This window comes from Mesoplodon densirostris, chromosome 10, assembly GCF_025265405.1.
Source record: "Mesoplodon densirostris isolate mMesDen1 chromosome 10, mMesDen1 primary haplotype, whole genome shotgun sequence".
NCBI lineage: Eukaryota > Metazoa > Chordata > Mammalia > Artiodactyla > Ziphiidae > Mesoplodon > Mesoplodon densirostris.
The window spans coordinates 4,065,806-4,092,907 of record NC_082670.1 but is presented as its reverse complement, the minus strand read 5'-3'; the positions used below and the strand labels follow the sequence as shown (position 1 = coordinate 4,092,907).

The 27,102-nt window shown below is 49.5% G+C and overlaps 1 protein-coding gene across 1 annotated transcript in view; it reads right to left on the bottom strand.

Annotated features, from left to right (window-relative positions):
• Window positions 1-4,254: 4,254 nt before the first annotated feature.
• The window catches only part of CDYL (chromodomain Y like), a 134,901-nt gene continuing 112,053 nt past the window's right edge, over window positions 4,255-27,102 (bottom strand). Inside the window, exons 3-7 of the mRNA XM_060109909.1 lie at window positions 15,920-16,176; window positions 14,480-14,652; window positions 9,117-9,327; window positions 5,445-5,588; window positions 4,255-4,609 (exon numbers count right to left, since the gene is read on the bottom strand). Of these exons, the coding sequence (XP_059965892.1) occupies window positions 4,451-4,609; window positions 5,445-5,588; window positions 9,117-9,327; window positions 14,480-14,652; window positions 15,920-16,176 (944 nt within the window). The 3' untranslated portion in view covers window positions 4,255-4,450. The remainder of the gene's footprint in view (window positions 4,610-5,444; window positions 5,589-9,116; window positions 9,328-14,479; window positions 14,653-15,919; window positions 16,177-27,102) is intronic.

Sequence of the window (27,102 nt, the reverse complement as noted above, 5' to 3'; positions counted from 1 at the left end):
CTGATTCAATTTCATTACTGGTAATTGGTCTGTTCATATTTTCTATTTCTTTCTGGTTCAGTCTTGGGAGGTTGTACATTTCTAGGAATTTGTCAATTTCCTCAAGGTTGTCCATTTTATTGGGATATAACCATACAGTATAGTACATACTATAGTTCATAGTAGTCTGTTATCCTTCTGTGTTTATGGTATCGGTTGTAACTTCTCTTTTTTCATATCTGATCTTCTTGATTTGGGCCTTGCCTTTTTTTCTTAATGAGTCTGCCTAAAGGTTTATGAATTTTGTTTTGAAAGAACTAGCTCTTAGTTTCACTGATCTTTTCTATTGTTTTTTTTTCTCTACTTCATTTATTTTTGCTCTGATCTTTATGATTTCTTTCTTCTGATAACTTTGGGTTTTCTTTGTTCTTTTTCTAGTTCCTTTAGTGTAAGGTTAGGTTGTTTGAGATTTCTTGTTTCCTGATATAAGATTGTATCGCTATGAACTTCCCTCTTAGAGCTGTGTCCCATAGATTTTTGGATCATTGTTATTATTTTCATTTGCTAGTGGGCCAAACCAGGGCCCAGCTGGTCCCAGGACAGCTGCTGGCCTGCTGGTGAGTGTGCTGAGTCTGCAGGTTGAGGGGCTGTGGATGTCCTGTGTCTAGGTCTGCCTGCTGGTGGGTGGTCCTGAGGCTTGCTGGTGAGCGGGGCTGGGGATTCTGGGGCCGGTACCTGGCCACTGATGGGTAGAGATGGGCCTTGGGGTCTCTGGCCGCAGGGCCCTGGGTGTCTGTGGCGTAGTGCCTGTGCGCTGGCGTGTGGGGCTGGGTCCTGGGCCCTCTGGAGGGGCAGGGCCATGTCCAGGGATGGCTGTGGGCTCAAGGGGATCTTAAGGCAGCCTGTGTGTGCACCCAGTTAGTTGCGTGGCCTGACGCACCTCAGTCCTGGTGCCTGCAGGCTGGTGGGGGGGGAGGGGCTGGGTCCTGAGGCCAGTAAGCTGGAGGGAGATCCAAAGTGTCACTTGCCATCACCAGGGCCCTCGTGAGGTTTCGTGTGGTCCGTTAAGAGTGAAGTCTATTTCCCCCGCCCTCTGGGACTCTTGAAAGCCCTGCTGCCCTCAAAGCCAAAGGTTCTGGGGGCTTGTGTTCCCGGCACAGACTCGCAGACTGAGGAGCCTGACGTGGGGCTCAGACCCGGTATCCTTTGGGAGAATCTCTGCAGCTGTGGTGGTTCTCACGTTTGTGGGTGGCCCGCCTGGGGTGTGGGACTCGACGACGTCGCGACTCGGCCCTTCCTACCCGTGTCGCTCGTTCTTTGTATCTTCAGTTGTAGAAGATATTTTCTGGTAGGTTCTGGGCTTTTTCACTGATGGTGGTTCTGCAAGTAGTTTTGATTTTAGGCCTGACTGAGAGGTGAGCTCAGGGTCTCCACTCCACTGTCCTGGCTGACCTCCTTGAGGATGTTTATTTCTACGTGTTAGCACAGAGATCGCTTGGTGGACTGGTCCAGCTCGTCCAGATGCAGAAGAGTTTGTGGACCATCAAAATTCTGGGGTAGGTCCAGCCTCTGCTTGAAAAAGCCCTAAATCCCGAACTGCCTAGCAGGCTCAATCAATCCCCCGCCACCCACCCACCCACCACTTCCACGCACAGGATTGTGGGCTCCCAGGGTGCAGAATGGACTGGCTTCTCCAGGCCAGCCTCCTGCCCATCCCCACTCCAGGCATAGAAGAGCCAAGCTACTTGTCCTGGGCCAAATACCCTAGATGCTTGAGTCTCAGCCCTGAGGTGCTGATTTAAATGGTTTTGTGGGCATCCAGTTTTCCAGGCTTTCCAGATGATTCTAATATGCAACAAAGTCTGGCAGCCACCGCTTTGCACTCCCCATGGCCCGTTTCTATCTCAGTTTGGTGTTGGTGAGTCAGGGTGCTGGGGGCGGAGCGGTGGCGTCTGGGGAGCATTAGCTGCTCCTGGGCCCAGACACTCACAGGCTCTGTGATGCTGAGCGGGCCCTTGCCCCCTGTGAGCCTGTTTCCTCACGTATAAAGTTGAACAAGTGGGCTTCCCTGGTGGCGCAGTGGTTAAGAATCCACCTGCCAATGCAGGGGACATGGGTTTGAGCCCTGGTCTGGGAAGATCCCACAGGCTGCGGAGCAACGCAGCCCGTGTTCCACAACTACTGAGCCCGTGTGCCTAGAGCCCATGGTCCGCAACAAGAGAAGCCACTGCAGTGAGAGGCCTACGCACTGCAATGAAGACCCAGTGCAGCCAAAAATAAGATTAGCTTTTTTAAAAAAATAAATTTAACAGGTGCATGCAATGTCGCAGATTCACGATGTCACTCAAGTTCTGGGCTTTGCTCCAGGGCCTAAAGGCACTTGGAGGATTGTTTAATGTGCCTGGAGTCTCTCCCTTACCGTGGAGGGCAGGGCCCCCCTGGCATGTTCTGGAGGCCACTAGAGCACTCTAGGGCAGGGCTGGGGAAAGCCGGTTACGGAAGGGACAGAAGGGTCAGTGACACAGAGGCCACCAGAGGGGCTGATCAGACTAGGCTTTGGAGGAAGCAGATGAGGGCAGTGAGGGACCCAGCAGACAAGAGCCCTGTGCCCCCCATTGTCCCTTTCTCGTGATGTGTGTCACTGCTTGGTAGATGCCAATTCTCTAACACACAGTTTCCTTCTCTTGCATATATATACCATTTGTTGGTATTAGTGTAAGCCAAGTGGAGGACGAGCAGGTTGGAGGCCCTGGCCCTGGCCCTCTGGGCTCCTGCTGGGCCTGGAGGCTCTCCCCCTCTTCTGCTCTCTGGCCAAGAGGGGCAGTGGGGTGGCCCTAGCCAGCTGCCCTCCACCTGCTTCTGGTTACATTGTGAGCATGGGTTTCCCTTAAACTGTCAAATGTGATATGCCTGTGTGTATGTTTACACAAAAAGTAAACGTCTCATGAGGAACTTCAGAAGTGAAGAATTATCAGAGAAACATTTTGAATGTGTTAAGAAATATTAGTTTTATTTAACCAGTTTTCACAGCTGAATATTTATTCTATAAAAACTTTACAGATTGTACAGTTTATATATAGTTCAAACTACTGAACGAAAAAAGTAGGTCCCACAGATGCAAAAATATGCACCAGCCAATCCATGGTAAAGGCAGATTTACACGCTGTACAGCTCTCCACGAGGCCGGGAGGTGGTCGGTTCTAAGTATAAACTTCAAAACTGTACAAAAATAAGGTTTTGATTTTATTTCATTCTTCATACATTCAATATGATTGCAAGCTCAGAAGCCTACCGAACGATAGGCGTCTGGAATCAGGAATCAGTCCCCACTCCTGGCGGGAATGTGGACGTCTATTTACACAGGGCACTCTCGGACAGCATCCTGTACTTGGTATATTGTGTAGACATGAAAGCAGAGACCAAGAACATTAAACGTCGATATAAGGTAGTTCTTTCTCTTAAAAAGGAGTTTCTGCATTTAATAGTGTGCCAAAAGAATTTTAACTTATTAAATAAAATATATTCTAAGTGAACCTAAAAATTACACTTTATAAACATAAAAATACTTTATTTTTGGTGTAATACATCAATCATATCTGCAAATAGAAAACCAAAACTGTATATAAAGTAGTTCTCACCCAGTAACAGGAAGCACTTATACAGTTATTTTTTCAAATGGGTCAGAAAAACTAACTATAAACCCCCTATAACTCAGAGATCATATTTGCTATTCAGTGATTCGCTAACACTGCAAAACAAGCTTTCCCCTATAGAGAGAGAGGTTTCTTCCTGTTAACTGGGTAAGAATCGGACGCATTTAGAAAGAGGCAGAAACAGCTGATTTCTCAGCGTGAAGCCTAGGCGTGTTTTCGTCTGGGGGTATATTCATCAGTGGGTGTTTAATCAGAAATACTTATCCTAAAAGAATAAGTCTTCCTTTCGATTGAGAGTTTTCCATCTCTGAGGATTTGTACCTTCCTGGAGACAAGGGCATGCCTCAGATCTTTCCATATTTCTATTTGGGGGTGGGGGGTGGGGCGGGGGTGGCAGGCTAACATTACTCTTTAGATTCTGTTTTCTAGAAGGAAAAAACAAGGAAAACAAACATTATTCCAGACTTTTCTGACACCCAAACCAGGAAAACACACTTCTTTTTTATACAGTACTAGCCAAAGGTAACAAAAAGTAGAGCCTCAAAGAGCAGCCCAGAGCTCACAATTATACTTTTATACTTGTGTGTGTATTAAGTATAAAATAATGACGTTTGGACAGAGGAGCTTTGTAGTTATTTATTTTAAAGTTACAGTACTTAAAACTCCTTGGTAATAAATAGCTTGGCTGTTTCAAGTCCTGCTTCCAAGCCTGAGCTCCACATGAACCTGTTCCAGGCTGTGAGGGTGGGTCCGCACCCCCGGGAGCCCCAGCCGGCCTGTGCGATGCGACTCCAGGGTCGTCTGGGGCAGCCTGGCCGTCAGAACTCATCTATCTTCCTCTGCAGGTACTTGAGCATGGAGTCCATGCCCTGGGCTGAGCCCCAGATCTTCTTCAGCACCTCGCACTCCCGCTCATTGGCCTGCTCCAGCTCCAGCTTCATGTTGCAGCGCACCAGGGCCTTGGATTCCTCCAGCACCTGTGCCAGACAATGAGCTGTGCGTTAGCGGGGACTGTGGATGCAAGCACTGGCTCTGTGCTGCCCCCCAGCTTAAGGAGGCAGTTAGCAAACCTGAGGAGCCACCTGGTAAGAAGGTGACCAAACATCTCACGATACGTGTCAGGCCCCGATATAGGTATAATGTGTATCTCGTTCGCTGTGGATACTGGACAAATTCTCCACTTCAAAGGGCTGTTAAGCTAGTTCACAACAGAGCTGTGCTCCTCTCCACTCCCCAGTCCTGCCCCAGCAGCGTGACCAGCCTTGGGCCTGAGCTACGGCTGCGGGGCCCCTGCCCCCAGCGTGGACCCTGTCCATGCCTGGGATACTCATTGAGAATGCCTGCCCCGGGAGTTTTCTAACCTGAATTTAATTTCAGTAATGAGTTGTCAGATGCCAGGGACAGCTTAGATGGGAGTTGTGTCAGTTAATATGAAATAACACTTCACCCTGTAATTTGCTAAATGCAATTTTGTTAGAAGACTGTTACCCAGCACACTTATTAGACAAAAACCAAAGTCCACTGAGGGAGAAATAAGTGCGGTTGTACGAAAGGGCTTTGGAAGCAGTAAAGAACTTTAGAAACGTTGCCTTTTGCAGACTTTCACGGGACGCTTTTAAGTGACTGACTCTCAGCTTGAACTGCACTCCTTGGCTCCCCGGTGTCTGCAGAGGGAGGGCAAGGTCAGCAGAGGCCCGAGCCCGGCCTCCGCTGTCGCACACGGAGGCAGCTGTGGGCGCCCCCTGTGCGTGCCCTGCAGGGAAAGGTCGCGGTGAGAGCACCGACACGCGGAAGAGAAGGAACTGGACGTACGACTGGGTTACAGGAGGCAAGCTCCTTGATGCGGACCATGACTTCCTGGGTGAAGGTCCCGGGCCAGAACACCTGGGAGACCAGGCCTTTGCCGCACGCCTCCTGCGCCGTCAGCTTCCGTCCGCTGAGCAGCATTTCATTCGCCTGGAAGGAAGAAGAGCGGAGGGCGCGTGAGACGCGGGAGGTCGCGGACCGAAAACTCAGCCCCTGAAAGGTCAGACTGAGCGAGTAAGACACGGGGGGTGCCGTCAGCGGGGGAAGTAACCAGCGGCCGGCGAGCGTTCAAGAAGATGTAAAAGGAGGAACAGGATCTCCTGGACAGAACCAAGGAATCTAAGTTAAAGGAGGTCTCTCTGCTATAGATCTGAAGTTACTGGCCTGTCCCTCCCCACCTGCCGCCGCCCAGTGCCAGCCATTCCCACGTGTGGACTCATTCAACACACAAACTGGTTTCCCAGGCACCTGAGGCGTAAGCAAGGCTAATGGCAATGTGTGGTTTTAGGGACCTGCACCAGGCACAGAACTGCTGCACCAGGCACAGACCTGCTGTGCCACGTTTCCTATGTCAGAGGCCAACGGCTGACTGTCCTCAACACACCGAGCAAGGTTCTAAGGGCGGGGATGTTTCTGCTGCAGCATAACTGGGCAGCCACACCTAACATCCACATGGTAAAAATGAACTCTGCAGGACCTGGATGACCACTTAGTCTGCTTAAGAGGGTCTGACCACAGTTACTTCATAGGACTTGATGGAAGAAGTTCACATCTGCAGATGTTAAAATCAATTTCATACACGTTTTAAAAAAAACTTGGTCCTGGACTTAGGTCACTTTCAGGTCTCAACACAACATGTATGAGTTTTATCTCATTCGAATGACAGGCTCGGATGCTGCAATGAGGAGAAAGGAGAGAATCCATCTGACAAAGAAACCTCACCCTGTTCTGATGTGACAATTTCCTCTCTCTAGTTTAGCCTGAAGACTGATGGTCATGAAGAAGACTTGACCACGAGCTTCTAGGCTCTGGTAAAACATACTTTTTTCCAAAAGAGGTAAAACCCTTATGAAAGGCCCTGCTGTTACTGAGACGTCTCAGCTGACAGACCCGTGCACCTCCTGGAAACCACCGGTGAGGCTGGAAAGCAGATGCCTGCGGATCTCCTGGCCTTTCAACGTAGGGCGGGGAGCCAGGTCCCGTTTCCTAGCTCGTGTTTCTATGCACTCCACTGCATCGTGCAGACAAGACCACAAGCTGGTCACTGAGCGTGGAGCACGTTCTCAAGACTGACTTGAACCCCACGGCCTGAGCTCGGATGGTGGACGCAGACACTGCGGGCCCTGGGCCGTCTGGAGTGGGAGGGACGGGGCGGGCAGCCTTCAACTCCTTGCCGTCACTTCCTTGAACCTTGTTTTCTACCACGTGGAGGTCCCCCCACCCCGTTTCTCCTTCCCTCTTCTGGACTCTCAGGCCTGGGGGCAGTGACGGCCAGTCGTGAGCTGTCCTTGCTGCCTGGCTTCCTTTCCTTCGCGAGAACGAGCCTGTCCCTACTGGCCTTCCTACTCCAGGTGGCGGGATGGAGAGGGCAACGCAAGGCAGGTCTGCCCTGACCCACAGGGGAAGCGCAGACACCAGAGAGCAGTGCCTGGCCCTACGCGGCTCCCCCGGGCAGGCCTGGTTTTGGGGGGGGGCATCCACCACGTGAACCTAGTGGCCGGTGCAGCCGCTGTCCTGCTGTACTTTCAGCCGGGCTGGCAGGTCCTGAGGAGCCCAGCTGCCGGTCCTCACTCTGGCCTGGGACTGTGCCCCACCTGCAGGGCCTCGGGTGACCCCAGACCAGAGACCCTCCTCATGCCGGCCTCGGGGTCCCCGGCCCAGCCCCGTCCCACCCCTCCTGGGGCTACTGGCCTGGTGGTCGGTGGGTGGACGTGCACTCTGAGAGGACGGGCACTGGCCTCCGCGTCCCTGCGGGCTGGGAAACCAGGGGTGGAGGCCAGCACGGCCACGGCACCCCTCCCTCACTGCTGCTGACCCCAAGGGTGCCGTCTCCCCTCCTCGCAGCTCTGGGCGCGGCTGCCAGCAAGGGTCCTGCCAGCCTTCAAGCCACGACAGCTGCCCAGGCAGGGGGCCCCCCAGAACCACACGGTCCTCCCACCTGACTGCACCCATCCATGGACCAGGGCGGTGGGCACAGGGCCCAGCATCCCCACCAGGATGGCCACTGAGGGCAGCTGGGGTGGGGGGCTACAGCAGGAAGGGAGACGAGGGGGAGGGGCCCTGAGACCAGATGTGGCCACGGGGGCTGCGGCTTGTCCCACGTAACTCCTCCTCTTTTACACGTTCTGTTTGGGAGTGAGTTTAGACTTACGGGGAGATGATAAAGCAGCACGGAGGGCCCCTGGGCCCCATCCCCCAGCTGTGCCTCACGGGACACCTCGCGATGACCAAAACCAGAAAATTACCATCAACACGAGGCTCTTACGACTGAGCCACGAACCCTCTGCCAAGTGTGCCAGGTTTCCCCTGCAACGTCCTTTCTCTGACCCAGGACCCCTGCCCTGAGCTGTCAGGCCCCCTCCAGGCTGCAATTGTTTCTCGGCCTTTCAGCGAGTCGTCTGACTGGGCGCCCTGGAGGGTGCTGTGCGGTGTTTGCGGGTGGTGCCTGCTGCCAGGGCTGCTCCACTGTTACCCGGGTGCCCAGGACGCCTACTTCTCTCAACTGCAGTTACTCTTTCCACCATCACTGACGAGCAGATGCAACATCCTTCTCCTCGTCAGCTGGTGGCCCCCCCGAGGCAGCACCCGTCTCCCCCAGGAAGGGGGGGGTCCTGCACCCAGGCGTGCGGCCCCGCACACGGGCAAGAGGAGGTGGTGCCCGAGGGACATGGCTGTGCCACCCAGATCTGGCTGCCCGGCTGCTGGAGACGGCCGGCACAGACGCCAGGAGCCCTGGGGCCCCTCTGCTGCAGGGCGACACCACAGCCCGAGCTCAGAGACAACAGGCACGGCAGCCAGCCACTCCAGCCCACAGCAGGGTGTGTGTCCCAGGCCACAGGTGCCCCAGAGCTCCCCGTGGGGGTGAAGCTCTGCAGGGCCCGGCCTCCCCCTCAGTGTCTGCGCCTGCAGCCCCAGGCCGGGACCCAAGCCCGTGCCCGATTACAGCTCAAGGAGTGAGGAACACAACGTGAACTTTCTACAAACCACAAGCTGCATCGCAAACTCTCATTACTGGTGGATTCAACAGCTGAGCACCCCCGCACTACCCTGGGAAAGGCCCTCATCCTAAGCAGCTTTGCTCCTTCGTGCTTTCCCTTAAAAGTGCAGCTTTCAGGGTATTAGGCCAAGAACCTGTTGATTGCAAACTCTGGTTCGTCTGGGTCACAAACCGGGTGCTTACTACTCGTGGGTATCGGTGTTAATTACACAGAGACAGAGATTCCTCACGGCAGGAGGGCCTCTTCCATAAACAGTCTATGAACCAAACCATGATAAACCTTCCACGAGCTCCTGAATTAAGAGTGTGATTTCGTGATTTAAGAACAAGAGCTGAATTACAAGTGCATTTGATGCCAAGTCCCCCCAGAATGACACCTTATATATATTTAGAAAAACACTAACCAAACTAGACTTCTTCAGGAAGTTTTCTAAGATGATTCTTTAAAAAGAGCTACTCACGGATGCTCCTCCCATAATCTTGGGAAACATCACGGTGGAACAGCCATCTGGACTCTGTCCGAAGGTAGTGTAGGGTGTTTGGAACCAAGCCTTCTCATTGGCCCAAACCACGTCACAGAGAGGCAGGATGGACGCTCCTAGTCCAATGGCTGGGCCATTTACGGCTACAATAATAGGCTTCTTAAACTGAATGAAAGTATTCACGAAGTTTCTAAAATGGAAAATAAATGGGGGAATTACTCAAAACCCTGCATCTTTGAGCGACAGAAGAATCTATGGAACTCAGTACACCAAGACTGGTAATTCGCTGATGGCCTTCTCCCTGCTGCTGGGGGCCCTGGGTTTATGTACCCTGTGCTGCAAAGGCTTAACGGTGCCCTGGACGCCAGGCCAGGGTGGCTGTTGCCACAGGACCTGTGTGAATTCTGTGGCAACAACACAGTGGAAGGTGCTCCCCCTGATGGCAGGAGGAGCCCAGGTACCACGATAGGCTTCTGAGGACCAGTCCAGCAGCTCTCCCGGAGGAAGCCTGGCCTGGGGGTCACTGTGGTAGCCTGGGCTGGGCAGGGGACGCAGGGCCTGGGTCTGGACTTGGTCTGTGATTTCAGACGGCTCACCGATTAACTGGAAACACAGATATTTCCTGAGTTTATACAGAACTAGATGGAATGAATTGGGGGACGTAGGAATGAGAAGCTCACAGGCTCGTGTGAGACGTGAGACCCGATGAGAGCATAGCACGGCCTGGACACAGGCCTGCACAGCTGCTCCTGCTGCGAGCTGGGGAGATGGCCAAGCAGGCCTCCCAGGACACAGAGGGTGTGGTTCTCACACGGCCCAGCCAACACCGTTGGGACCTGCTGGAGGGTCAGGCTGGGAAGGTGGGCTGCTCTGCCCTTCAGTTCAGGGCCAGATGGTGCATCTCCCTCCCCCGCATTGGAAGCTAACTATGATCAGAGGTCGCGTCTTTAACATGGTGAAGAAAAGGACAAACCCACCCAAAATGAATACAAGATAACGCCTTTAAGGCCAGCTATGTTCTAGATCAGAAGTCCAGAACTCCAAATTCTAAACCTGACGACCCCCAGCTTTAGGGCCAAAAACACCAGTCTGGGTGCTGCTCCCTACAATTCAGCAATTTAAAAATAAGGCAAATCTGTTCAGATCGTCTCTGAAAATCACAACTTAGCATCTAGTCTCCCCTCCTCCCCAAATCCTGACCCGAAGGGTCGTGTCTTCTTTGGATGGTGGGCGGGGGGGGGGGGGAGGTTTGGAGGGAGGGAGTGTGTGTAAGGTGGAGAGGGCCCCAGAGTTTGGCAGCCTCACTCTGGGGACCTCTCAAAAGCCCCTGCAGTCAGCACAGGCCTCAGCCTCCCCCAGGTTCTCAATCCCCCCCAAGGTTGGGGGCATTGAGAATTAGGCCACTCAAATGAATGAGCTGCAGAGACTTTTAACCAAGCGCCTGGGGCGCTGTTCGGAAGATCACACTGGGTTTTAAGGACGCAGAGCCAGACAACCTTTACAACAGGTCCCTGAAATAATCCTAGACCACGTGCATGAAGCTACTTCAGTTCTGCCACTTTTTGAGGATTCTGGGTCAACGAGTCGTGACAGAAATGCATTTTCTATGCTCAGTTACCACTGACCCTTGCGAAGGTAACTGCTGTCTCCCTGGTTTAAAGCAAACGTTTTCCCCGAGTTGCCCCACATTCATCTGCTCCTGTGAACAGGGGCGAAGTGGAAGCTCTTTCAGTGCTGACATCTGGAAACCATGGATAGGATGGTAGCTTAACATGAAAGAGGTGATCAAAACAATGTAATAAAGGGATTCTATAGAGAAAGGGTACAAGGAATGAATTCTCCTGCTCTATGTCAGTATAAAAGAAAAAAAATCTGCTAAAATACATGCAAAATCAGGCTGGAGAAATTGGAACTGAATTTTTCCCCCCCTAAGATGATTTTATTTTTATTTTTGCTTGGATTGATAATCTAAGCCCGGGGCTCGTTCTGGGAGGAGTATGAATTAACCGCCTCACTCTGGAGTGAAGACCATTGCCCCTTCTCAGAGGACCCACTTCGCTGTCTGATGAGCTCTGAGACGCCAGAGCGAGCACGGGCCACAGAGAAACCCCTCTCGTGTGAAAATAAAACCAAAATCCCCCAAAAACCCCAAACAGAAGTTCACAGAACTGTTCTGTTCTGTAGAAGCTTCCCTGAGCCAAGAAGGCTTAGCCACACAGCAGCCAGAGGCAGGAGACAGGAGCTGCCTTTGGGCCCCAGGATGGCTCTCGGGGGCCTGGCAGCCAGGGACCGTCTGTCCACTGCTTTGCAGGGTGTAAAGCAAGTGTATTTTAGAACTTAAAATGCATGAACGTTCAAATGTGCTCAATGCAACATGCTGAATTTAAACTTCAGTTTCCTCTGGATTACCTATTAATTGAGTGAAAGGCTGTGCTGGGAACAGCAGGGAAGGAAAGAGATTATATTTGCCACAAAAAGACTATTAAACAAAACCGGAATTCTCTCCATTCTTTTGAAGAACGTCTACTACCCCACAGACCTCACCAAGTTAGAAAAGCACCTAAGAACAACAGTCTAGGAATTGTTTTGGGGAAACCAAGAACGGGCCTGTTAAGGGCCAGTTCACTGCCATTTCTCAACTGAGCTCCCCCTTCACGAGAGTGTCTGGAGCAGGACTGAATGGGGAAGAGGTCAGGTTCTAGGGGATGTTTCCTCTCTGGCTTTGTTCCCTCCCCAAATCTCTGCTCCTCTCACCCCCATTTGGGGAGAGGAGGCTCCTGGTCCTTCAGACCCGAAGCAGCAGCTGTTGGTCCCCAAAGACTACAAAAGCCTAAGGTTATACACTGATCCCTGATAACTCTTTTTATCACTAACGTGCTGAGTATTTTTGTTACAATTATCTGCAAACTGGTTACTGCCAAGAATCCCAGCAACGGAATTAGCCCCTACAGATACTTAAGAATCTAATAGTTTAGACCTGACCTTCCTATTTCCCGCCTTTCTTTTGGAAACTTGCTGTGATTGACGTTCTTTGCCCAAAGTTTTAAGGAATTTGAGATGAGACACCACGGAAACAAAAGATACACGCAGTAAGAGCTTTGTGTGTATAAGCCAACCTTACACACGTAAACATGAAGTTCAATGCAAAGGAGTAAAGGTTAAGTCAATCTGGTGTAACTATTTTTGGATCCTGCCTGAGTGCATTCAGAAAAATTCACATTGGCAAAAATGTATCATTTAAAGAAGAACTGATTTCCTAAAGCAAGATTTGGCTTTCCCCTAGGATACCAACTCAGCCTTTTGTGGGGAGTGAGGAGAGTCTGGAGTTTCTGAAATGGAGTGGGTGGCTGAAGAAAATAAGCATTGAAAGTTACCTAGAAGTTCAACACATGAGATTGCTCTTGATCTATCCTTCCTCTACTTTGTCTAATCCCAACAATACAAGGCTTTGCCCTGCTCAAGGGCAACCCCACCTTGGAGGAGCGGGCCAGAAAGTTTATTAGTGGAACTCAGGGAACCGTCTACAGGGGGGAGTGAGCCAGAATGGAGGTGACAAATCCTGTCTTCTCACTCAGCAGAGCCCCCAAATCACACAGTCAGGTGGAAAGTCAGTGTGATCTTATGGAAAATACACGAAGTCACCACCTGAGGCATAAGCATCTGTATTTTAAAAATGAACATTAAGTTCCTATAATTCATCCTGAAAGGGTGGGATGGGTCAATAATTGGGACTATCTACAAGTTATCCTAAAGTTACTGACGACTTGTCAAGGAATTACGTGCATTGATCAAGCAGTTTACTTTGAAACTGAATAACAAGATGGTCCCATCTAGTACACTGCAAGTTTGAAATTACTTAGGAAGCCAGAAGCAATGCTTAATAAAATCAGATTATAAAATTTCAAACTATTTTTGGAAAAACAACTACCCTATGATAGCCTAAAAAATAGTAGTAATGTTCGAAAAGATTAACGAACAGATGATGCCTTGTGTACATGCACACAGTATGAGAAAACATTAATTTTGAGAATTATTAAAAATATTCTAAAAGGCCAAGGCAATGCCCTATAGTCCCAAGGTGTGGGGTTCCAGGGCTCCTCTGATGGGCTGTTTGGGGCTGCGCCCATCAGAACCATCTGGGGAGATCTTTTGGAGAGAGATGCCCCGCCTACTCCAGGCCAAGACAGGAAAAAGGCTTCCACCATCCTGCTGTGCAGCCCTCGAATGGTTTAGGGACCAGAAAGCCCAGTGCCCTCAGCGTCAGTGCTTAGAGTCGCAGCCACATGGGGCCCAATAATTATCAAAAGCAGCTCAACTTCAACTCTCCAAATAACTAAGAATTTTGGAGAAGATTCAACCAACGTTATTGCCACTTTGCAAGTCTGCATCTCTTTAAATGACAAAGACACCCAAAGGGTTCTTTGGGGTCCTTTAGGGATATGACACTTGTAGGGAGGGAGGCAGGGCAGTACAATAGTCCTTCTGGCTGGTGACTGGGTTTCATTCACTTCAAATAAAATTAATCTCTGAAAAATCAGACACTCTAATTATGCTTATAGTGATTAGCATGAAATATATACAAAATATGTACCTGCATGTGCTTACTGCAGAATCATGTGGTTCTAAAGAAAGCTTCCTGCAACGTTGTGTTATAGGAGTAGAAAATCCGAAAACAGAGGAAATAGAAATGTCGGAAGTTATACTGCTAAATGGGAAAAGTTGCAAAACAACACATAATATAATTCCACTTATTTGATAGAAATAAAAATACATCTGTATTATTTGTGTGTGTGTGTATGGAATGTACATCTGAAAATGTTTGAAAAAGGTTGGGGAAGACATACAAATAAACAGTGGATGCCTTGCGGTGGGTGAAAGAAAGGGAACTCCGTGCATCTGTATCATCTAGTTTTGTGTGTAGCTGGAACTCAGGATGAACTTGTGTGTTGTACTGAAACAAACCTTCTCATGTGATGTTATGGAACTAAAGTCCAGCCGACTTATTTTAGAGTCAAGCAAATGGTAAGTTACCACGTGCAAGAGTGTCTTTACTCCAGGGCTGGCGGCAGAGCACATGGAGCGCAGACGGCCGAAACCCCCGCCACGTGCTACCCTGTGCTCTGCCCCTGGAGCGCCCCCCATCGAGCGTGTGCGGGGCTCCAGCCAACCTTGACATGCGTCATCTGCTCAAGACAAGTGGCCCACAGCAGAGACAGATCTGATCAACTCTGCTACCAGCGAGTCTCAGGGGAGGAGACGCATGCCCCGCTCGCAGGCCCGTCCAGACCTGCCCCATGGGGCCTGGGTCACGCCGGCGTTCACAGCGGACCAGGTGTGCTTACCTGATGGCCTCGGCCATCTTCGTGCTCTCTCTCTTCCGGTCGTCCGTCAGGCGCCGGATGAAGTAGATGAAGTCAAGGCCGCAGCAGAAGACGCTGCCCACGGCGCTGAGCAGCACCAGCTTGCTGTCGTCGGCGGCGGCCGTGCTCAGGGCGCCCTGCACTTCCTTCATCACCTGAAAGGCAGCGGGAGTCACGGGCGCGAAGGGAACGCTAAGAGCATCTTATCCCTGGACCATCTCGATCCACACAAAGTGCATTTACAGCCTGATATGTTGCCTGTACCTACCAAGTAACTCACAAGTTTCTTATTTTCTGAAACCAGGGATTGGGAGTAACGGGGACAGAGTGTCATCACATGACACATTACGGACAGAGGATAACTAGAGGGACGTGTGAACCTGAGTTACTCAACGGTCCAGTCCTCGCGGCTCTCGGTGGGTGAGTTACATACTATATCCCCTTGGTATTTCTACAGTTTGGACAGCAGGTGGCACATGCAACCAGTTCAAGCAAACGACTAGTTTGGTTTCATTTGACACCAGCCTCCATACTTGGGACAGAAACCCCAAGTTTAGTGCGTAAGGGTAATAAGTACAAGCACGTCAGCATGGAGGCATTTTAGAAGGGCACAAACCACTTAAAATGGCCTCTATGAAGGACTTACAAATAACCAACGGTCTAACGACATACAGGGGACCAGCCCTGAGCTAGCCTGTCCCGTGATCCTGGCCAGACACACTAGCTTTCTGTGGTTTGGTTTTCTCGTCCAGAAAAGGCTTGACCTAGCTGTTCACAAGCAGGAAACAACTACCAGAACTTACAATTTTAGGCATGATATAGTGCAGGTTCAAACACTTCCGATTTTAGATACTTCGCAGAACCAAGTTTACGAGCCTTTGCGAGCACCAGTCTCCCTCGATCCTGGGAAGCTACCTTTATCGGGTACGATCGGTAACAAATGCATTAGCATCACTGCAGCTGTAAGTTCCACTATGTGGAGTGCTGGGACCGACAGGGAAGGATGGTGAGATACTCGGAAGGCTGGACCTGGGGCTCTTTAATCTCGTCTGAACAGAGAGCTCTGGGACCTGACGAAAGCTACAGGATGGCGTGTGCACACGCTTTACACGTGACTTCAGGGAGGCCCTCCGTCCCCCCGATGGATGAAGAGCTCCTGGCCGGGAGGTGGAAGCACAGGGGCACCACCGCCACCTCCCTGTTCACAGCCAGAGCCCCGAGCACGAAGCCGGGCCCTCGGCGGACCACACTGTCCCCGCGTATAACGGGGAGCAGGCCTGCCGCGCTGCGCTGACTTCCACCGTCGGGCGAAACAGCCCGGGGTGGGGATGGGGGATGAGAAAGGGCGCAGGAGAGTAGGGACCAGGCCCCGCAGGCCCAGAGAGACGGGAGGCCCCGAGCGGCCCCAGGGACGGCGCTCACCTCTGGGTTGAGAGAGTTGTTCTCGGACGACTTCGTGGACAGCAGGATGTGGGTGAAGCCGTCCTGCTTCCGGACGACGATGTCCCTGTACCTGTAGGCGCTTTCCGTCTGCCTCACGCTGAAACGCAGCCGCTTGTCGAAGGGCTGGTCTCGTCTGTCGTCGATGAATTTCCTCTTCCCGGCCGTCACGCCCGTGACTGACGTCTGCAGGTTGGTCGTCCCGTTGGCCGTCAGCGCGTCCATGAACGGGGAGGAACCTGCCAGGGGTCCGAAAGCACAGCAGTCGGTGAGGTGTTGCCGTCAGCTCGCCTTTGAATTAGGGAAAAATGCTTGCGACAGACCCAGGATCGACTGTGTTAATTTAAGAAGCTTAAAAAGTAGAACCTTTGGAGAGGCTACTTTGAAAGGCATCCGTTTGCCTTCCAAGTCTGACGAGGAAATCGCCCTCGCACTGGTCCCGCCTGATAAAACAGATGGGAATGGGAAGGAACGTGCTGAAGAGAAGCTGCAAAATTTGAGACTTTTGAGGAACGGAACTGAACTAGAATGGGTCTCATAAAGAGGACATAATCCGGGCTTGAGAAGTTGAAAGAAAAATGGAAACTGATTCAAACAAATATCTTATTATTAGAGCCGAGCTATCTGCCATTTTAGCCGAAATTTCTTCTGGATGAAGAGCCACTCATACAGACTCACGAAGCAGCCCCCCCGTTTCTGCGGGTCCACCACCCCCTCGGGCCACTCTGTCCCCTGGTCCCAGTTCTACTACGTTTTCAAACAGCCTTTTCAATGGCTGGAGACGGCGCGCTCTCCTGCCACCCAAAACGTCCCGCTAACTCTCCCTCCTCTGTCGGCTGCCCTGTGTCAGCCTGGCTGCTGTACTTCACTCAGCCTTAAAGACACGGCCTTCCGAACTCAGTGTTTCTTATTACGATAAAGTCAAGAGTTTGATACTTTCTTAGAGTTACCAGGAAATGTCAGGCTAAGGGTTCAAGTGTTAAGGAAAATAATTATGCTCCTATTGGTGTGAACTGTCTAAATATTATCTAACCTGGTAATGAATGTATAGAGCCTTTGGGTGGAGGAAGAAAGGGAAAGAAATGCAAGGAACTGGATCAGGCTCTCCTAATAAAAGGAGCAAGGAGAGAATTTCTCTGAGGAGAAGAGCAGGAGGAATTACGAGTCAGAAATACTTCCTGCAAAGTGAGAGAAGATAAGCTGGAGCCGCTGGAGAAGACAACAGGTTGACTTTCATTCAGTTAGGAGAACTACTTTGGAGGTTTTTAGAATTCAAAATAAATTCATTTTTGGGAAAATCTGGGGGAGGTTCTAATACATAAATGGTACAAGATTCTGAGACTATAAAAAGGTACGTGGTAAAAGGCCTTCCCCATCAGCCCACGACCCCCTGCCCTCCACAGCCACTGTGTCTGGTTTCCAGGGGTCTTACAGAGTGCCCTATGTGTATATCAGCGAATATGAATTTAAATGCTTCTCTCTCACCCGCCTTTAACAAACACGATGGTGGCACATTAGACACAGCGCTGTGGATGTCTGTAATGCGTTTTACCAGCGATTTGTTGATACTACAAATGATGCTGCAATGCATAACCTTGGCTTGTGTTGTCCCTTCCAATGTGCTGGCCAATCTGTAGGACAAGTTTCTAAAGGAGCATTTGCTAAGCTGTTACCAGCGAGACGGCTGAATCTTTCTGAGGAAGCCGGCAAGGATCCTTTCTGTTCCTTTTAACCTTCAGCCTCTCCTCTACCAGGTCCCCCCACCCTCCCGCCTGTGTTTACAGACGTTCTCCAACCTCTTCCACCCTGTGCGCTCTGAGCTGCTCTTCCCAGCACTGCCCTCTCTTCTCACGCCCGTCAGAGCCCCGCCTGGGCTGTCCTTGCTGTCCCCACTTCTCCCTCTGCCCATCGTCCCTCCACCCGTCTGCCCTGAGCTGGAGTCTACGTGAACGGACAACTTCTCAGGTGCAGGGAGGAAGGGGCCACGGATGAGGCTAAACCACCGAGCCTGGTGCCCAGGAGATGGGGCATCTGCAGGGGAGTGTCACAGGGAGATGTGGTTTTCTCCAGTCACTGCTGAAGTGAAGAGTGAAGAGGCTCCAGAGCCCAGAAGCGGGGCCTGTGGTAAGCGGAGTGGGTGTCCAGAAACGACAGCTGAGCGGAGAAGTAGAAGCAGTGAAGGAGAGAGGGAGCCGCGAGCCTGCCTGGGTGCGGGGAGGGTCACGCGCAGGGCCGGGGGCTGCACAGGAGTGGGAAGGCGCCCCGGGCTGCCCAAGGGGAGGGGGCGGTGCCACGCGACGAGGCCGTGTTAACAGTGGCGTGTGCCACAGAGAGAAGGAGGGGAATGGAGAGGTCATGGGGCGGGGGGTGGGGTGGGGCATGAGAGGCCACTATTAAACCCGGGAAGTTGTCTCAATGGAGGGCAGAAGCCAGAACGCAGGATTCAATGTACGACAGACAAGAACTGTCATGCAAAAAACATAAATGTTCAAACCAAGAATTCGTGAAAATGCAGTTTTAAGGACCCCAGAAGAACAACTGTGGGTAAGCGGGACCGGTATTTACGTGACGGACAATGATGATTCCCCTGCCTAAAAAGAGGTCCCATCAGGAATAAGCCCGTGGAGAGGCAGGCAGGGAGGCCACCCGCCCCAGGTAAAGGCGATGAAGGAGAACGGGCGGCCCGGCTGGGGCTCCGGCCCTTTCCGGAGGAGCAGGTTCTCAGGGACGCACTTGCTGGTGTGTTTGGATCTTGATGTTACCAACCCTGAGTGAGTTAATAGGTGCTGTGTCAAAGCAGCAAGAATGACCCTGGTGACATGGGGAAGCCCTCTGCGTGCTGGTTGCCCGCCGTCCACCAGGGCAAAGCCGCTGGCTTTGGATCAGCCCTTCCACCCCGACCTGCTCCTGCTTCGCAGGGTAAATAAAGCCACACATACCTCAACTCTCTAAGAGTTTCCCTGGTGGCTTCCTTCCACAAAAGCGGGTTTCTAGACTATGGGTCCATGTAGGCTTGATACGTGAGCTTTGGAAAAAGCTCAACACATTTGAGGCAGCAAGTCCCCCCGGAGCTCTCCGTGGTTCTGCAAATTTAGCCGTGGATTTCTGTTGGCTCATGCCAGCCAGCACTGCTGACTTCGGCCTTCGTGTCCCTGTTAGAGCTCTGCTGGCTCTTGGTGCCATCACGGGCTCTGCTGATTGCAGAGGACCTGTAGGACCCTGTTCAGGTGGAGAAGTGCTCACAGCAGGACTGCCCTCAGACTCGCAGGCGCCAGCACTGGGCCACACCCCTCGTGACGTGCGTCCCCCGCCCAGGTCTGTGCTCCCCCTTCCCTCTGCCTACAACGTTCTGGCCCTAGGGCTCCAGACGGCTGCTTGTTTCTGCTCATCTGAGCGGCAGCTCCTCGGGAAGCCTCGGTCCCCACGCGTGCGGCCCTCCCGGCAGCACCCACGCGGCCCAGTCTGTTTCCCTCGCAGCGCTCCGCACCCAGCTCATCCTGTCTCACCCGACTTTTACTTACGCTCCATGGCTGGACGTCACCAAGATCCTGAGAGCAGGGTCCCCATCTGTCTCATTCACTGCCGCACCCCCGGTGCTTGGAACACGCGGTCGCCACTGACCAAGCAGATGAGGGGAGGGGGCACAACGCCCCTTCAGCCCAGCCCCCTGCAGAGAAGGAGGCCTGAAGCCCACCCATCCTCGTGACAATCGGGGGCAGCAGTGCCACACTTCAGAAGCCACTGCTAAGGACTCAACTAAGAGGCAAACACAGATTCAGGAAAAGGCGTCCTCCACGATGGAAACCATCATGCGACATGCAGTGTGACCCAGGCTCTGAGGGAAACACAGGAGGCAAAAGCTGCAAGGAACCGGCATGAAATCCAGCTAAGAAAAACTCACTTAGCGTCTCTCCCGAAAAACGGTTTTCTTTTAAAACATTCTAAGAGCAAAACAGATACCCTCAGGGGCCTCCCTGGTGGCGCAGTGGTTAAGAATCCGCCTGCCAATGCAGGGGGACACGGGTTCAAGCCCTGGTCCGGGAAGATCCCACATGCTGTGGAGCAACTAAGCCTGTGCACAACAACTACTGAGCCTGTGCTCTACAGCCCCCGAGCCACAACTACTGAGCCTGCAAGCCACAACTACTGAAGCCCACACGCCTAGAGTCCGTGCTCCACAACAAGGGAAGCCACCGCAATGAGAAGCCCGCGCACTGCAACGAAGAGTAGCCCCTGCTCGCCGCAACTAGAGAAAAGCCTGCAAGCAGCAATGAAGACCCAACGCAGCCAAAAAAAAAAAAAAAAAAAAAAATACCCTCAAACATGTACTGCTAACCTGTTAAAATTCACGGCTTCAAGGGACTTTCCTGGTGGCGCAGTGGTTAAGACTCTGCGCTCCCGGGGACAAGGGGAAGATGGCGGAAGATAAGAGGCGGAGATCACCTTCCTCCCCACAGATACATCAGAAACACATCTGCACGTGGAACAACTCCTACAGAACACCTACTGAACACTGGCAGAAGACCTCAGACCTCCCAAAAGGCAAGAAACTCCCCACGTACCTGGGTAGGGCAAAAGGAAAAAGAATAAACAGAGACAAAAGGATAGGGACGGGACCTGCACCAGTGGGAGGGAGCCGTGAAGGAGGAAAGGTTTCCACACACAAGGAGCCCCTTCGCGGGCGGAGACTGCGGGTGGCGGAGGGGGAAGCTTCGGAGCCGCGGAGGAGACCGCAGCCACAGGGGTGCGGAGGGCAAAGCGGGGAGATTCCCGCACAGAGGATCAGTGCCGAGCGGCACTCACCAGCCCGAGAGGCTTGTCTGCTCGCCCGCCGGGGCGGCTGGGGCCGGGAGCTGAGGCTCGGGCTTCGGTCGGATCGCAGGGAGAGGACTGGGGTTGACGGCGGGAACACAGCCTGAAGGGGTTAGTGCGCCACGGCTGGCCGGGAGGGAGTCCGGGAAAAGGTCTGGAGCTGCCGAAGAGGCAAGAGACTTTTTCTTCCCTCTTTGTTTCCTGGTGCGCGAGGAGAGGGGATTAAGAGCGCCACTTAAAAGAGCTCCAGAGACGGGCGCGGGCCAGAGACGGGCGCGAGCCGTGGCTATCAGTGCGGACCCCAGAGACGGGCATGGGATGCTAAGGCCGCTGCTGCCGCCACCAAGAAGCCTGTGTGCGAGCGCAGGTCACTATCCACACACCCCTTCCGGGAGCCTGTGCAACCCGTCACTGCCGGGGTCCCGGGATCCAGGGACAACCTCCCCGGGAGAACGCACGGCGCGCATCAGGCTGGTGCAACGTCACGCCGGCCTCCGCCGCCGCAGGCTCGCCCCGCATCCGTACCCCTCCCTCCCCCAGGCCTGAGTGAGCCAGAGTACCCGAATCAGCGGCTCCTTTAACCCCGTCCTATCTGAGTGAAGAACAGACGCCCTCCGGCGACCTACACGCAGAGGCGGGGCCAAATCCAAAGCTGAACCCCGGGAGCTGTGCGAACAAAGAAGAGAATGGAAATCTCTCCCAGCAGCCTCAGGAGCAGCAGGTTAAATCTCCACAATCAACGTGATGTACCCTGCATCTGTGGAATACCTGAATAGACAACGAATCATCCCAAATTGAGGAGGTGGACTTTGGGAGCAAGATATATTATTTTTTCCCCTTTCCCTCTTTTTGTGAGTGTGTATGTGTACGCTCTGTGTGAGATTTTGTCTGTATACCTTTGCTTCCACCATTTGTCCTAGGGTTCTAGCCATCCTTTTTTTTTTAATGAAAATTTTTTTCTTAATTATTTTTTATTTTAATAACTTTATTTTATCTTCTTTCTTTCCTTCCTTCCCTCCCTCCCTCCTTTCTTTTCTTTCTCTCTTTCTTTCTACTTTTTCTCCCTTTTATTCTGAGCCATATGGACAAAAGGCTCTTGGTGCTGCAGCCAGGAGTCACTGCTGTGCCTCTGAGGTGGGAGAGCCAACTTCAGGACACAGGTCCAAAAGAGACCTCCGAGCTCCATGTAATATCAAACGGCGAAAATCTCCCAGAGATCTCCATCTCAACACCAGTACCCAGCTCCACTCAATGACCAGCAAGCAACAGTGCTGGACACCCTATGCCAAACAACTAGCAAGACAGGAACACAACCCCACCCATTAGCAGAGAGGCTGCCTAAAATCATAATAAGTCCACAGACACCCCAAAACACACCACCAGACGTGGACCTGCCCACCAGAAAGACAAGATCCAGCCTCATCCACCAGAACACAGGCACTAGTCCCCTCCACCAGGAAGCCTACACAACCCACTGAACCAACCTGAGCCACTGGGGACAGACACCAAAAACAACAGGAACTACAAACCTGCAGCCTGCAAAAAGGAGACCCCAAACACAGTAAGATAAGTAAAATGAGAAGACAGAAAAACACACAGCAGATGAAGGAGCAAGATGAAAACCCACCAGACCTAACAAATGAAGAGGAAATAGGCAGTCTACCTGAAAAAGAATTCAGAATAATGATAGTAAAGATGATCCAAAATCTTGGAAGTAGAATAAATGCAAGAAACATTTAATAAGGGCCTAGAAGAACTAAAGAGGAAACAAGCAACGATGAACCACTCAATAAATGAAATTAAAAATACTCTAGATGGGATCAATAGCAGAATAACTGAGGCAGAAGAACGGATAAGTGACCTGGAAGATAAAATAGTGGAAATAACTACTTCAGAGCAGAATAGAGAAAAAAGAATGAAAAGAACTGAGGACAGTCTCAGAGACCTCTGGGACAACATTAAACGCATCAACATTTGAATTATAGGGGTTCCAGAAGAAGAGAAAAAGAAAAGGACTGAGAAAATATCTGAAGAGATTATAGTTGAAAACTTCCCTAATATGGGAAAGGAAATAGTTAATCAAGTCCAGGAAGCACAGAGAGTCCCATACAGGATAAATCCAAGGAGAAACATGCCAAGACACATATTAATCAAACTGTCAAAAATTAAATACAAAGAAAACATATTAAAAGCAGCAAGGGAAAAACAACAAATAACACACAAGGGAATCCCCATAAGGTTAACAGCTGATCTTTCGGCTTTCGGCAGAAACTCTGCAAGCCAGAAGGGACTGGCAGGACATATTTAAAGTGATGAAGGAGAAAAACCTACAACCAAGAATACTCTACCCAGCAAGGATCTCATTCAGATTTGATGGAGAAATTAAAACCTTTACAGACAAGCAAAAGCTGAAAGAGTTCAGCACCACCAAACCAGCTTTACAACAAATGCTAAAGGAACTTCTCTAGGCAAGAAACACAAGAGAAGGAAAAGACCTACAATAATGAACCCAAAACAATTAAGAAAATGGGAATAGGAACATACATATCGATAATTACCTTAAATGTAAATGGACTAAATGCTCCCACCAAAGGACACAGGCTGGCTGAATGGATATAATAACAAGACTCATATATATGTTGTCTACAAGAGACCCACTTCAGACCTAGAGACACATACAGACTGAAAGTAAGGGGATGGAAAAAGATATTCCATGCAAATGGAAACCAAAAGAAAGCTGGAGTCGCAATTCTCACAGCAGACAAAATAGACTTTAAAATAAAGACTATTAGAAGAGACAAAGAAGGACACTACATAATGATCAAGGGATCGATCCAAGAAGAAGATATAACAACTGTAAATATTTATGCACCCAACATAGGAGCACCTCAATACATAAGGCAAATACTAACAGCCATAAAAGGGGAAATCGACAGTAACACATTCATAGTAGGGGACTTTAACACCCCACTTTCACCAATGGACAGATCATCCAAAATGAAAATAAATAAGGAAACACAAGCTTTAAATGATACATTAAACAAGACGGACTTAACTGATACTTATAGGACATTCCATCCAAAAACAACAGAATACACATTTTTCTCAAGTGCTCATGGAACATTCTCCAGGATAGATCATATCTTGGGTCACAAATCAAGCCTTGGTAAACTTAAGAAAATTGAAATTGTATCAAGTATCTTTTCTGACCACAATGCTATGAGACTAGATATCAATTACAGGAAAAGATCTGTAAAAAATACAAACACATGGAGGCTAAACAATACACTACTTAATAACGAAGTGATCACTGAAGAAATCAAAGAGGAAATCAAAAAATACCTAGGAACAAATGACAATGGAGAGACGATGACCTAAAACCTATGGGATGCAGCAAAAGCAGTCCTAAGAGGGAAGATTATAGCAATACAATCCTACCTTGAGAAACAGGAAACATCTCGAATAAACAACCTAACCTTGCACCTAAAGCAATTAGAGAAAGAAGAACAAAAACACCCCAAAGTAGCAGAAGGAAAGAAGTCATAAAGATCAGATCAGAAATAAATGAAAAAGAAATGAAGGAAACGATAGCAAAGATCAATAAAACTAAAAGCTGGTTCTTTGAGAAGGTAAACAAAATTGATAAACCATTAGCCAGACTCATCAAGAAAAAAAGGGAGAAGACTCAAATCAATAGAATTAGAAATGAAAAAGGAGAAGTAACAACTGACACTGCAGAAATACAAACGATCATGAGAGATTACTATAAGCAACTATATGCCAATAAAATGGACAACCTGGAAGAAATGGACAAATTCCTAGAAAGGTATAACCTTCTGAGACTGAACCAGGAAGAAATAGAAAATATGAACAGACCAATCACAAGCACTGAAATTGAAACTGTGATTACAAATCTTCCAACAAACAAAAGCCCAGGACCAGATGGCTTCACAGGCGAATTCTATCAAACATTTAGAGAAGAGCTAACACCTATCCTTCTCAAACTCTTCCAAAATATAGCAGAGGGAGGAACACTCCGAAACTCATTCTACGAGGCCACCATCACCTTGATACCAAAACCAGACAAGGATGTCACAAAGAAAGAAAACTACAGGCCAATATCACTGATGAACATAGATGTAAAAATCCTCAACAAAATACCAGCAAACAGAATCCAACAGCACATTAAAAGGATCATACATCATGATCAAGTGGGGTTTATTCCAGGAATGCAAGGATTCTTCAATATATGCAAATCAATCAACGTGATACACCATATTAACAAATTGAAGGAGAAAAACCATATGATCATCTCAATAGATGCAGAGAAAGCTTTTGACAAAATTCAACACCCATTTATGACAAAAACCCTGCAGCAAGTAGGCACAGAGGGAACTTTCCTCAACATAATAAAGGCCATATATGACAAACCCACAGCCAACATCGTCCTCAATGGTGAAAAACTGAAAGCATTTCCACTAAGATCAGGAACAAGACAAGGTTGCCCACTCTCACCACTCTTATTCAACTTAGTTTTGGAAGTTTTAGCCACAGCAATCAGAGAAGAAAAGGAAATAAAAGGAATCCAAATCGGAAAAGAAGAAGTAAACCTGTCACTGTTTGCAGATGACATGATACTATACATAGAGAATCCTAAAGATGCTACCAAAAAACTACTAGAGCTAATCAATGAATTTGGTAAACTAACAGGATACAAGATTAATGCATAGAAATCTCTGGCATTCCTATACACTAATGATGAAAAATCTGAAAGTGAAATCAAGAAAACACTCCCATTTACCACTGCAACAAAAAGAATAAAATATCTAGGAATAAACCTACCTACGAAGACAAAAGACCTGTATGCAGAAAATTATAAGACACTGATGAAAGAAATTAAAGATGATACAAACAGATGGAGAGATATACCATGTTCTTGGATTGGAAGAATCAACATTGTGAAAATGACTCTACTACCCAAAGCAATCTACAGATTCAATGCAATCCCTATCAAACTACCACTGGCATTTTTCACAGAAAAAAAAATTTCACAATTTGTATGGAGACACAGAAGACCCCGAATAGCCAAAGCAATCTTGAGAACGAAAAACGGAGCTGGAGGAATCAGGCTCCCTGACTTCAGACTATACTACAAAGCTACGGTAATCAAGACAGTATGGTACTGGCACAAAAACAGAAATATAGATCAATGGAACAGGAAAGAAAGCCCAGAGATAAACCCACGCACATATGGTCACCTTATCTTTGACAAAGGAGGCAGGAATGTACAGCGGAGAAAGGACAGCCTCTTCAATAAGTGGTGCTGGAAAACTGGACAGGTTCATGTAAAAGTATGAGATTAGAACACTCCCTAACACCATACACAAAAATAAGCTCAAAATGGATTAAAGACCTAAATGTAAGGCCAGAAACTATCAAACTCTTAGAGGAAAATGTAGGCAGAACACTCTATGACATAAATCACATCAAGATCCTTTCTGACCCACCGCCTAGAGAAATGGAAGTAAAAACAAAAATAAACAAATGGGACCTAACGAAATTTCAAAGCTTTTGCACAGCCAAGGAAACCATAAACAAGACCAAAAGACAACCCTCAGAATGGGAGAAAATATGTGCAAATGAAGCAACTGACAAAGGATTAATCTCTAAAATTTGCAAGTAGCTCATGCAGCTCAATAACAAAAAAACAAACAACCCAATCCAAAAATGGGCAGGAGACCTAAATAGACATTTCTCCAAAGAAGATATACAGACTGCCAACAAACACATGAAAGAATGCTCAACATCATTAATCATTAGAGAAATGCAAATCAAAACTACAGTGAGATATCATCTCACACCAGTCAGAATGGCCATCATCAAAAACTCTACAAACAATAAATGCTGGAGAGGGTGTGGAGAAAAGGGAATACTCTTGCACTGCTGGTGGGAATGTGAATTGGTACAGCCACTATGGAAAACAGTATGGAGGTTCCTTAAAAAACTACAAATAGAACTACCATATGACCCAGCAATCCCACTACTGGGCATATACCCTGAGAAAACCATAATTCAAAAAGAGCCATGTACCAAAATGTTCATTGCAGCTCTATTTACAATAGCCAGGAGATGGAAACAACCTAAGTGTCCATCATCAGATGAATGGATAAAGAAGATGTGGCACATATATACAATGGAATATTACTCAGCCAGAAAAAGAAACAAAATTGAGTTATTTGTAGTGAGGTGGATGGACCTAGAGTCTGTCATACAGAGTGAAGTAAGTCAGAAAGAGAAAAACAAATACCGTATGCTAACACATATATATGGAATCTAAGAAAAAAAAATGTCAT